This window comes from Buteo buteo, chromosome 29, assembly GCF_964188355.1.
Source record: "Buteo buteo chromosome 29, bButBut1.hap1.1, whole genome shotgun sequence".
In the NCBI taxonomy this organism is placed as follows: domain Eukaryota; kingdom Metazoa; phylum Chordata; class Aves; order Accipitriformes; family Accipitridae; genus Buteo; species Buteo buteo.
Genome location: NC_134199.1, coordinates 3,504,990 through 3,518,183, shown reverse-complemented (window position 1 = coordinate 3,518,183; position 13,194 = coordinate 3,504,990). Strand labels below are relative to the sequence as shown.

Sequence of the window (13,194 nt, the reverse complement as noted above, 5' to 3'; positions counted from 1 at the left end):
GAAATTTGTACGTGGGCTCGGTGCCCTTCCAAGAAGTGAGGACATACCGGGGGCAGCTGTCGGGCTGCTGGAGCCTCCTAGGTCCCAAGAGCAGAGACAGGGCCTTCGGCGTTGGGAAAGGAGGAGCAGGCTTGCGCTGGGCTTAGGCATGAGCTTAAATCCTTAGCAGTCTCCTAAATCCTTAGTGAGAACTCATTCCTTGGTAATCTAAGCTTACAAGATGAGTGCCTGGGCAGTAGAGCAGCTGGAAAGGCAAGGAACCTGGGCAGAGCACTCTTGCAAACCCTGTTCTGGGGGACAGCAACTGAGTCACAGAGAGGTCTTTGCTGAAGGCTGCATCACCTCTCTCAGACACTTTGTGTCTCATTAAACAACAAGCAGCCTATATGCAATGCCTCTGAAGGAAATTTTATGCTGGAGTGATCTGAAAAGCTAACAAGCGTGTTTCAAAGGCACTTCCAGAACAGCTCCAGTCCCCTTCAAGAACTGCAGGAAGGATTGCGCTCGCATTTATCCCTTCAATATCTAAACACTGACACTGGAAGCATAATAGCTGGGCTCTGTTGGCCTAGTAGAATGGGAAGGCACAGCAGTCACCACTCTGCGCTTTACAGCATTCTCATATTTTGTAGTTAAATTGGCCCCTCCGTGGGTCTTGGCCATGGCAGAGACCACGGTGATGGATCGCACCCACTCAAGAAATGCCATTTAGACAGGGCAACTTCTGGAGTAAGTGTACACGCAGAACTGTGCCTGTATAAGAAAACAGCTCTCTTCTCACATGCAAGATTATTATGTAAACATCTGCAGCACAGCTTTTCAGAATAAACCTATTGAGGCTATTTTTTCAGGCAGGAAATGTGACAATACACAAACCAACATGGTGATAGCTGCAGAGGAGTATCCATGATCAATTTGTTTGCATTTGTTAACAGCGAATTTAGAAACAGTGTTTTCCAAAGCTCACTCAGAGCTCACATGGCGCGTCTTGGTAAGACAGAAGCTTTGTGCAATGCTAGTAACATATCTGCTCCTTTCTTTAACTTTAAAAAACCAACTAATTTCTTAGTTGAAAAGGTATTTTTTTTCTGAAGCCTTAGAAGTGTTAAAACAAACAGAAGTATCAAAATGTTTTTGATAGCTGTTACTACACAGTTGGAAATAAAAAATCATGACAATGTATTTTCCAAGACAAATGAGCCTGCATTAGGAAGGTATGAAAACACAGAAATACATACAAATTGAACTGTTTGGCAACACATTATCACTGGCAGATGGTAACACCAGTGTTAGCTGAGGGAGGCACACTTTGCTTACGGATTAATGAAGCAGGCAAATGAATAATTGCTTTCAGATAATTTGCAGTGTGTCACATATGTCCTTGTGGTCTTGAAGGCTGTAACATATTTTAAATTATTTTCTCATCATCTGAGAAAAGTTTTAGAATTACAAGAGACATTTCATTTTGTCATCTTCTGCAACAAGGAAGCATTGAGGCAAGCCTCTGCAAAGCGGTCACCTCCAAACCCTGACAGCACAGATGTGATACTTAAAATCATCTTTCTGCACTAGGCAAAGACAGTTGCAAGGTTTAAGGATGACAAAGATAGGAGGATGGAGACTAAAATTCAGATTTTTTTCATAACATGCTAAACAGTTTTTTATGACACAATGGTATTTGAATGATTGTAATTTATATTCACTGAACTGTGACACTGCATTCATTGAAGATTAAGGTGTAATAAAGAATTGATTACAAAACCCTTGATCGTAAATATGTCTTACCTAAAAACAGAGCAAAAAAAACTGGGAAGGGATTTTATTTATTTTCCCATATTAAGACTGGTAAGTAGGATGGAAGCTTTTTCCATGTATGAAGTGTGTACTCGAGAGAGAAATACACGGTACACTGAGGGAAACAACATTTCCTAGAATGCCACTTAAGGCAAGTCTTGTCCTTTTCAGGTAACAAAGTCATCTTCTGGCAGCTCTTGCACAAGAAGTTGGAGGAGGAAAAGTGGTATGACTGCCAGGGAAGAAAACTGTCCCAAATTCCTTAAAATTCACCAGACATGGCAGAAGGCTTTGCTAGGAGGTCCCCCCACCATTAAACATGCCACAGTGACACCTGACAGAGGAGGTTCATAAGCAGTCACCCAGTTCCCCTTCACCAGCAGCCCTCCCCTCCGAGGCCAGACTGGACCCTTCCCCACAGCCTGTCCTCCCAGCAGACCCCAACACCTTCCCCCCAAGTCTCCCTTACCTTTGGGCTGCACAGCCCAGATGAAGCAGGCAGCTCGTCTCTCTCCAGGCGGCCAATTAATCAACCGCTGCAGAGTGATCTCTCCCATTCCACCTCTCCTTGCTGCTGGGCGCCCGTGCCAATGCCTCTTCCTCCATTTCTCCGCTCAAGGTTTCAGCCAGTACAGGCACAGACTGCGGACCCTACTGCTCTCAATGAGACCCAACCTTGCCACTTAGAACCGCCCCCCCAAGTCTATTTTAAGACATTGCTTATAGTTTATCATTAGTACCTTACAAATTGTTTATTGTATATAATATAAATCAAATAAACCCAAAGATATACTGTATCAAAAATAGAAAAAATATTTATAAATATATAAATACGTTTAGAAATCCGGCTTCTTTTTTTGAAGTGTTGCGAACATTTTGTTCAGTGAGACTCTTTGCAGACTCAGAACTACCAGAACAGACAAAAGTCAGAAGATGTGAAAGTAAATGCCTAAAAGATGACAATTTAGGGTCCAAGACTACCCCAAGAGTCCCAGACGGTTTACAACCTAAGATAAGTCCAGTTTGGAAAGGATCAGAGAAGCGCGTTTAGATCAGGTTATAAGAAGTGCTGAAGAGATCCAGTGGTCACTACAATACTGTCTTCTTAAAAATATCTCTGTCGAGGACATACTCAAGCTACACTGACAAGGTAAAACAGCACTCAGAAAATGGAGCAGATGGTATCCTTAACACAGATCCAGCATGCAAGTGAACATACACAACTGAATGTTCGAATCTAAAGGGCTTTCACATGACATCTGGTGTCAGAGGGCATTTTTGGGAGCCATCACAAAGAGACTACAAAACCACCTCCACTGTTTTGCAGCCATTTAAGAAACACAGATTTAGGAGTTTTACCAGAGATTGCAAATTGAACCAGGAACAGAAGAAAGGCATTGGATTTCCACAATGCTCCCTGCCTTAACAATCAGCAGGGCAGATTGTATGCTGAAGAAATGAAGACAGAAGTCACTGGAGTCTAAACACTCAGTGCTTTACACAGGGGAAAGGGGACTGGTTTCTTGCAGGTGGCTTATTCTACTGAATACTGGAACTTGAAGGGTGAAGCGTTTCACAGCCCAAGGGCAGGGAAAAGGTCTTGGCAAGCGTCACTGGGGGAAGCACTTGCCTTTAAAAGCACCAACATGAAGAAAAGTTGGGGACCTAAAACCTATTAGAAAAATAGAAAGAAAAGGCACAGGGGGAAAACTGGGGGGGAAAGAGGCTCCAGATGACCTGCGTGCTGAAGGCAGGACAGCAACTGGAGATATTTGTGCAATTTGGAGCAGAGGGCTGGGAACAGGAGCTCAGTTCAGACCCATTCTCCAGTGTGTAATCTGGACAGCAGGCCACAAGGAGGAGCAGTGCACCCACTGATCACAGCACCACTGCTAGCACCAGCCTGGAATGGGGTTTCCAGCTTATCAGGAAGGCCTCCACGTACAAAATTTTCAGGATGGAGGAGTCGGCTCCATTCAGTACCGTCTCCTCTGTTTTTTGTTCCCCTTTCTTTTCTGTTCCTTCTCTTTCCGGGCTCCGGCCGTGGTAAATGTGATACAGTGAGCATCTAAAAAGTCAAGCAGCTTTGCCTTGGAAATTTTAATGCCGTTCTGCTTCAGCTCTGCGTGCAGCTCAGCCAGCTCAATTGGCTCATAAAAGAGAATCTTGTGGTACAGGGCTGTGTTTGAACGGATGTAGCACCTTACTGCCTCCAGCTTATCTTCCTCCCGAGCTGCTGCCTGAGATGCTGGAAGCTCCTGAGATGCTGGAAGCTCCTCTTCCTCCTCCTCAGATGCAAAAGCACAGGCTTCAAATCCATTCACGAAAGAACTAAAAGCAAGATCAAGAAGACCACAGATGAAAGTAAAAAACAGGCCATCAAGGACAGGACCAGAGCTTCCCAAATCCCTGGTGGCCCAACCCCTGTGACTACCCTCTATAGCATCACAGATTCTCCAATACCGGCACCCACAAAATGAGTGAAGCAGAACATGGCACACGTTCTGCAAAGTTCCCCACCCCAGCCAGGACAGCGCTGGTCCTGCTCACCCAGCCCTGGAGCTCTCTTGGCATTCCTTGCTCCTGACCCATAGCACCTACTGCTGCCATACTTCAGCAGCCTCTACCGAGTACTGCTGTGCTGTCCTCTCCCTACTCTAGCTGCAGGTTCTCAGTCAACACTGAGTGCTCCTTGTCGCTCTAACTTTCAGAGATCAGGCATGCCAGATTTGGGCCTTGCCCACAGGCAGCCACAAGCACGTCTGTGTTCTGAGAATAGCTCACTGGGAATTAGACTAAAAAACCAAAGCCTATTTCTTTTGTAGGAGTGTGATGACCTTCAAATGACATGCCCAAGGTGGCAGGGCCACTGTAGGCCACACGGACACTCACCTCTGTTTGCCACATTCGTAGCTCGTCTCTGTCCTGCACCATTGACTGTTTTGTTTAGTATTTTGTTGCCTTACCTCTGTGAACCAAAAGAGATGTCACTTCCATCCAGTGAAGAAACTGCAGACTCCTGAGATGCTGAGAGCATTGGTTCCTCACCATCAGCTGCCAGAGACCTTTTCTCTGGAGATACAGATGATCTTTTCTGCTCTTTGGCTCCTTCTGGGTCATGTGTCATTTTAGTTCCCTCCTTGGGTGCTGCACAGCCTGTTTCACAAGATCCAACACAGTCATCATCAGCCCTCCCCACAGGGAGCACTGAAGAAGCCGTAGCAACCTGCTTCCTTTTGTCCACAGCCCTTGCATTGGCACACTTTCCACCTGCAGTTCGGTCTGCCTTTGACTGCCTAGAGCGTTTGGCTGGGGACTTCTGCATGGGAGGCTGGGAAGATGGGATTTCATCCTCAAAGTCAGAGTCCACATCCCGGTGAGTATACTGGAATATCTCCTTCAGCTTCAACACCATCTGGCGTTTTGGGAGAGCACGAACTCCAAATCTGAAAGAGAAAGGTGGGAGCTTGGGTTAAGATAATGCTGCACATTCCACTGTCACAGCTCTAGAAGAGGTTCAGGCCAGGAAGTCCAGTGGTCAGCTGGAAAAGTGTGACATGACCTCAAAAAACACTGACTGGACCTTCACCATGGTTTCACTTTCAGCCCAGGAGCTTGCTTTCACACTACCTGCCAGCAAGTTTCTGCTCATAAAGAGATGTACTCGTGGAGGTAATGCTAACCTGCTCAACTCCTTCTTCAGCTGTGGGGTCTCCATGATGGAGTAAGCTGGCATTGGCGTCACTGGAGTGCTGGGAGGCTTGTCGTTCTCCTGACGGGGAGGTTCTGCAGCAGGATGAAATTACCATGACCAGAATTAGTACAGAAAGGACTTAAATGGATGGTATCTTCCCCTTTTACTAGCAGATATTCTAATATTACATAATGATTGTTTAAGTAGCACTACTTTCCTACAAGCTTTTTTAATTATTACTCAGCTTCATATTGGACAGAACAGTCAACAGTTTGTTTTTTTCCCTAAACTGGGATACTTGGTTTTTATTGACTTTAAATCAGAAAACAGCTTAAATTCAGACATATGTCACATCTGAATATGAAGCCCATTCAGTGCTTTGTTACAACAGGCAACTTTTACAAGGCAGTTAAAAAACCATGTTTACTGAATTCTGTAAAGTGGTTCTTTTCCCAGGAAGGAAATTTCATAATAGGGACTTGATGCAGAAGAAACTGAGGAAGTCAAACTTTTGGGTCCCAAGTTACATACTGATTTAATGATACCAATTTACTGATACTGTGAAGCACAGTCAGTCTTACATGTCATGTTCTAAACACCCGTTAAACTAATCACTTAGTATGGCATAATTAATAATATATTTAATTAGATACTATGAGATCAAGTACTGGTCTTAGATGGAAGGAACCATGCAAGGATATGTGCAGGGCATGCACAGTCTGTTGCAAGGGCCCAGAACTAGCAAACAGAAGGCAGCGAAAGACAGCAGTGCATCAGCAGAGCTTTGCAGGAAAGCATGCATGAAGCCTATGGATGGGCAGGGATAGGCACCCACTCCCAGCTACTCTCAATACAAGGAAACCCTCTGTGCCTGCACCACTGTGTTGCTTACCTAATGTCCTTGTGTATGTTAGCACAAGCATTGCTTCACAAATGCGTGAAAACCAAGACTGTACAGAGCACCCACTACTACAGGGAACAAATATCCACTGGCATGCAAACTGAAGGTTGTTTTTTTGTTCTGTTTTGGTTAGTTTTTTTTCTTCCAGGTACCCATAGCTTCTGCGAGGAGTACCATCACTATCAAAGAGCCAGTGTGAATGAAATACAAGCAGCTGCACTCCAGGAATCCCACATTTAGATATGCTCTCTCCCACATCAGAAGATGACTGTGCCTTCTTTGTGCTTGGCCCTGACTACTTCAGATCAGGAGGCCAAAAGACCATTTCAATGTATCAAGTGAACCACAGGTGAGATGACCACTTAAAATTAAAACAATTTAACCTAGTCCAATAAATCTAGTATCAATACAAGCTCTCACCAGGAGTCTTTACAGGATCTGTCTGACGGGCACCTGCTGCAGCTGACAACCTCTGAGACAGAGGAAGCACCTCTGGAAATTCATCTTCCTCTTCTCCATTCCAGTCATCCCAGATTTTGGAGTTCAGGTAACTCGGTCTACTGCCCACTGATGAACATGCCTCAATAGGACTCTTTTCAATACAGAGCAAAGTTGTTCTTCTGCCAACAGGACTTCCTCGAAGGGGGGTACTGCCCTTAATTTCCTGTACATAGACTGGGCTCTCCCACTGGTCATACCAAGAGCCAGGTCTGGGGCTGCTGGCAGTGCTGGTCTTTGCACGGCTGACCTGGTTGGAGCCCTGGCTGTTACCTCTGACTGGTGACAGATATTCACCATGCCAGCACTCATCAACGGGGATTGGGGGCTCATCACAAAGCCAGACACTACTACTTAAAGAAGGCAGACTTATTTCCTTTTCACTGTCCTCTACCTCAACCACACTGGTATTTGTTTTATCTTCCAATGACTGCTCATGGCATGGAGGCACAGCTTTGGATAAAAATGAGATCTTGGCACACTTGCTTTTTATCTTGGTGTGGCCAGGGGAGAGGAGAACTGGATCCACTGGAGAAACTGGTGGGGATTTCTCGGAAAATGATCCTGCTGCTGGGCTGCTGGAGGGGCTCCTTTCACTGACTGAGTTCTCCACAGGCAAATGTTTGTCTGAAAATGTTGTTTCACAAACTTTTATTAAATTTCCAGTCATTTCATGGTTACTATTACTTGCTGCTAAGTTCTTTGTGCTGAGTTTAGATCCTGGACTCTTTAAAGAATTAATACTTGTGACCCGAGTCTGTGTTGAGAAACTTCTGCATTTGCTCAGAACTGGTGTATCAGGCACTAGCCAGGAGCTGTCTGTACCCGAAGACATTTCATAACCAAGCCTTTTTTCAGGGCTCAGGTTTGGACTCTGTTTGGTCTCCATACAAGCATCTATTTGTCTGCTGAGAGGCAATTCGGTGGATATCTCCACATGATTACTTATATGCACCGTATCTGTAATGCCAGATGAGACCCGGGCAGATCTCTGCTCCGTTTCAGTGACTGATGAGTTATGTTCAGGTTTTGCTATCTCAGGACCTTGTTCTACATTTGTACATTTCAGTTGCCCAGGGATCTCCATTTTCTTCAGAGCAGAGCCTGACTCTGGTGACTTCTTGTCTTCTTGTAACTCCATTTCATCATCAGAAGATAAAACAATAACATCACCCTCCTTGCTCCCCTGAGCTGCAGCATCCTGAGTTCTGATGACCAGTGATGACAACACTGGGACATAGGTATGCTTGTTTATATCAGTATGGGGAAGCTCTGCTGAAGAAATTGTGTTCTCATTTCTTGATGCAGTATCCAGCTCATTGGCTTTCCGAAAGTGTATTTCATCAGATGGGAATGATTTTTCCTTTTTGTTTTGCTTTGGTGTTGACACATGTTCTGTGGCAAACTTTCTCTCTGGTTTTGGAGATGCAGGTGAAGAGCCAACAGCAGGAAAAAGGGGCACATGAGGTTTGGGAGGAAGACTCCCATAAAAACCGTTCCTATGTGGAGAGAGATCTTTTTGTGACTTGCTGTACAGAAGTGAATCATTAACATCAACATGTTTTTCACTAGGAGCCTTTCCTGATTCTTTGATAACTTCTTTCATTGGGGAAGGCTCACAATAATCTCCCTGAGTTGCAGAAAACAAGTGTTCATAACTTTCATTTATATTAGAATCACCGTGGAAGCTAGGAAACTGTTTTTCACAGTGGTCTGCCTTGCCATGAGAGACCTGAGACGACTTGGAATCCTTCACACCTTCACATTTCCTAACAGCCTCTCCTTCATGAGTGGTGGCACCATGGGATGCTACATCCCATTTTTGAGGTTCGCTGTGGTGAGGCACAGAAGTGGTCTGTGGATCATTCACGTTCTTGCACCTATTTATATCCTGCATTTTCTCTTCTTGTGCAGACGAGTCACATTTACATCTTTCCACATCATTGTCATCCCTCAAATCTTTGAAGCTGTTGCTTATTGAAGCAGATTTGGATCTCTTTACCTCTTCCTCCTCAGTTTGCTGGTTTGTACCTTGGGCTGCCTCAGTATCACTGCAGATGCTGCAGTCTGTTCCCTCGCTCACCTCTGTTTCACCTTGAGCCATCTTTCTCTGAGTTGCAGCAAACTCATAGATCTCCTCCAGCTCCTGCTCACCCACCCCACTGTCATCTTCCTTCTGGCATTCAGGGTTCAGCATAGCTACTTCTTCCTCATCTTCACCCACCCACACTGACTTCAAGAGGTCTTGGAAGTTCTCATCTCTGTCCTCACAGTCTTTGTCATCCCTCACAGAGATAAGATCATCTTCTGAATCCACTCCAGAAGACACCTGACTCTCCCCAGTGTTGTTTTCACACTTTGCCATCAGGTCCCTCACACCAAACCTGCAAAGATATAATAGCAATGTTAGTATTTTCCTCCTCCAGTATTTCTTCACCATTTGGCTGCCTGATCACTCTTGTGAGCCTTGTAAACAATTTGCATGAGGATGCTTGTTTCCTAAGATGTACAAGATCCAGTATACTCCTAAAATTCGGAATTCCCTTTTCCAGGTGTAACTTACATGAAAACATCAGGCTTACTCTTCCTTTTTTATGTTTGAGACTAAACAGCTCTCTGACTACACTAAACTCCCTTCACCACTTGCACTGGTGAGAGCCCCATGGAATGGCTGGGGATGGATAATGTCTGTCATGTGCAAGCTTCATGGCTTTTTGGAGTGACAGGACACCTCTGTACATACATTTTGGCAATACCCAACCATCTCTCCCCCGTATCTCAGCAACTGCTCCTACTCCAAGCTCTTTACTTAGCGCATGCCTAGGATCATGACCAAGAGCATCACTGACACAATAGAGTTCTAAGCATCCAATACATTCTGCGAGTGTTGTTCAGATTAAGTGCACCACTAGCGCAATGCCTTGAGAATCACATATAGAAGATATGCTCATCATTGTCAACATCAGCTGTCAATACACATCCTGAGACAAAACTCTTAGCAAAAGTCAGCTAAGCATATACTGAACATAGAAAACCTCACACAGATACAATCTGAAGAGAGGCTCATGGAAAAGATGAGGGTAGGATGTTCTTACGTGCAAGTTTCATTTAAGATGTAAGCAGAGGACTACGGAATTTGTAAGCCACTAAAACTGCAATGGAAGATATCAGGTTGGGGTCTGTGTGCGAGAAAGCATGAGGGGATCCAAAACATGCTCACAATACAAACCTGGCAGCCAGAGCCGCCACCTGGGGCAGCACCCCAGCAGAGATGTCAGCATCAGCAGCATAAAGGTATCGCAAGAATGCACACACCGCCTCTCCTGTCACGTCACTCAGCAGCACACGGCGTGTCTGAGCGTTCCCATCCTCCTCCACTAAGAATCCTTGGCTGTGAACCTGGGGTAAGAGGAAAGCAAACAAAGTCCGTTTGCAAGTAAAGGAACAGCTACACCAACGTTCTTGTTCCTATCAGCTTACTCCTTTCATTCGTCAAAGTCTTACCCTTGGACCAGGACCTGATGCCTCAGAGGGAAGCTAAGATGAGCAGTTATGCAGAGCTTCATACGGAACAGGCCATTTCCTTCCAGACCCTACAGCTGTTAGCTTTGATAAAGTTTAACTACTCATTTTAGTCACACATATAAAAGATGGTGTTAGAGTTCTCCAGTTAGTTTTGGAATCAAATTACTTCCCAGAGGACATTTTCCACAGTTATGTACAGCTCTCTACAAGTGAGCTTCCTCTGTTCTGTTTTGAATTTACCTACCCTTGATGCACTGCCAAAACTCTAGTTCTCCTGGTGTCTCACAGGAAAAGAGACACCATACAAAATACTACTCCACTGAACTGGATCATTATCTGTGCGGGTCCAACTTGATCTCAGGTTTTGATGAAAATGCATCCCCAGTTCAGCAAGGTCTTGCTCCCTTTGCAGCCAAATCCCATACTGTACTATCTGAAACCCTCTCCAAAGTTAGGGGATGCCATGCAACAGAAAACACAAGCTCCAAAGTAATCTCTGATTAACTACCGTCTCCTTGTTATCCAAAATCCTCAACAAAGATGAGCACCCCCTCACCTATACAGAAAATAAACATGAAATGGTGCTCTGCAGGTGGGGACTTACAGGAAAACAACCCTCTGCAGGCATCAAAAATACAGCATAGGGCCAGTCCCACAACTCTACCCACAGTGGATGGGAATACTGAAGCCAGGCAGAATTGCAGGGAAATAATAAGAGAACATGGCTAACCCAATAGTTTTTTAAAGTCCTTTGATTTGTGGGTACACAAAAATTTGCTAATATTTGTGAAGATCCCTTAAAGAATTCATATTAAGAGTGCTGTATGGCATATAAGAAATTGCTTCCCCTCCCCGAGCTTTCACAGACCCCCTAGAAATGGCCTGAGTAACCCTGGGTGGAAACTACTGCCAACATGCATGAGGATAAAACTAAACTTTCCAAAAGGGCAGCTTTAAAGAAAGGTCCCTTTGGCTGTATGGACTGGTGGCAGCTCTGTGAAAGAGTAGAGTTCAAATGTTAGCCTCACTGCCTTTCACTGTCCTGACAGGAGGCTGCATAGGAGCAGGCTGGGAACTATTCAACCCAAAATGCTTCTGGGAACATAAGAACTACTTTACTAGCCTTGCAAAAAGCACAGTTCAGTGCAGCTATCTCCAAAGCAACTGTGCGAGTGACAAAACCTCTGTGTAGGTTATTTTTAAGTACTTCCCAGAATCTTTCCACTCCATACTTAAGCTTCCCAGCCTGGGTGACAGGCAGGACACACCAAGATGGACAAGGCAGTCCACACTTGCACAGGTACAAAAATCCTAGGGCAAAAGCACTTAGGAAGCTTCCTCCATTGCACACAGGATCCTTCCCTCCACATAGTCTCCTCAGACAAAGCACCCCATTTTCCACCACTTTCTCAGGATTCTGGTTTCCTAAGCTGAAAAACCACTGCAGGTCCAGAGGCACTTGCCATTAGGCCAGCAGTGCTCTGTGTCAATTCTGTCCCATTAACTGATTGTAGGTGTGGGCAGTCTGGGCTTTCCTGAAGCAGAGGAAGAAAGTATGTCAGCAGTACTTACAACTTGAATAGCCTGTGGACACCGTGCATACAACACAAACATGTGGGCATAAAGGACTTCCCCACAGTCCACCTGGAACTGGACATCACTTAAGTGGGGGTTGTTGACCATTGCACTGAAATCTTCAGCCAGCAACCTGAGAGAGGACTAGAACCCAGAAGGAACACAAAGACAGAAGTTACGTTACAGCTGTCAAACATTTCCCTGAAAAATAAGAAGGGAATAACCCAGTTTATCAGCATTGCTGTACTGTGGGCCCCAGTCTGGATACACTGCCTTTGCCTCCTGAAAATAATCATCAGCATCATCAACTTCAGGTCTTCCATACAACAAATAAGCAGACAAGTCTAACAGACATTTCTGGCTTTGTTTTCCTTCACTTTTTCACAGTCTGGCAATTGTGAAGAAAGGGCAGTTGTGTTATATTCTACTGTACTTGTTCTGCCTTGTATTACAGCACATTATCACCCTCAGATCTTCACCACACCATTTCCTGATGTGGTCTAGCCACTGCCTACAGCTGGCCTCTTGATCTACTGCCTTCCACCACATTTTTAGGAAACTGTAATTTCCACTTTGACAGACTTGAACTCAATTCACTATAATTACAGTAAGAGGAAAGAGGATGACTCAGGGATAGGGTAATGAGCCTTTCTTCTCCTGTTCACTGTTTGCTGATGACAGCTGAGAAGAGCAGCTCTGTAACAAGGGGCCCACATAGAATAAAATTAATGCAGGTATCTAGTTCAGAGGAGCTTGCATGCTTGTTACTGAAACCCCTTTTGAAAATTCCACTCTATTATAAAAAAAGAAACATAATTTCTATTATCATTCTAGAACGCCCTGCTGGAATTTTGGGGAGGGCTTGTTGACTGAGCTACCTGTGACTGGTTACTGGTGATGGTAAGGTCAGGCCTGGGGCACGCTGCCAAAGAAGGCAATGATGAACGCTCTGTTTCTGCTCTGGAGCTGCTCCGAGTACGAACCCACCCCAGGCAATCTTGTAAACACTCAGATCCCTCTAGGCAAGTGTTGCACCTCTGGAGGTGGCCAGTGATTCAGAGAAGTGTGAAATACCCTCAGCTCACAGTTGAGAGGCTGTCTGACTGTAAGTGGAAACCAGTTTATAGTTAAGACACTAATCACTGACCTTGTGCTTTTCAAACCTACTGCAGAGTCAAGGAACTGCAAGTTTTATTCCAGTGAACAT

General features: G+C 44.9%; 1 protein-coding gene across 1 annotated transcript in view; it reads right to left on the bottom strand.

Moving 5' to 3' along the window:
* Nucleotides 1-2,531: 2,531 nt before the first annotated feature.
* The window catches only part of SLX4 (SLX4 structure-specific endonuclease subunit), a 33,165-nt gene continuing 22,502 nt past the window's right edge, over nt 2,532-13,194 (bottom strand). Inside the window, exons 11-16 of the mRNA XM_075018272.1 lie at nt 11,985-12,131; nt 10,117-10,286; nt 6,810-9,271; nt 5,478-5,580; nt 4,761-5,240; nt 2,532-4,125 (exon numbers count right to left, since the gene is read on the bottom strand). Coding sequence (XP_074874373.1) covers nt 3,771-4,125; nt 4,761-5,240; nt 5,478-5,580; nt 6,810-9,271; nt 10,117-10,286; nt 11,985-12,131 — 3,717 coding nt within the window. The 3' untranslated portion in view covers nt 2,532-3,770. The remainder of the gene's footprint in view (nt 4,126-4,760; nt 5,241-5,477; nt 5,581-6,809; nt 9,272-10,116; nt 10,287-11,984; nt 12,132-13,194) is intronic.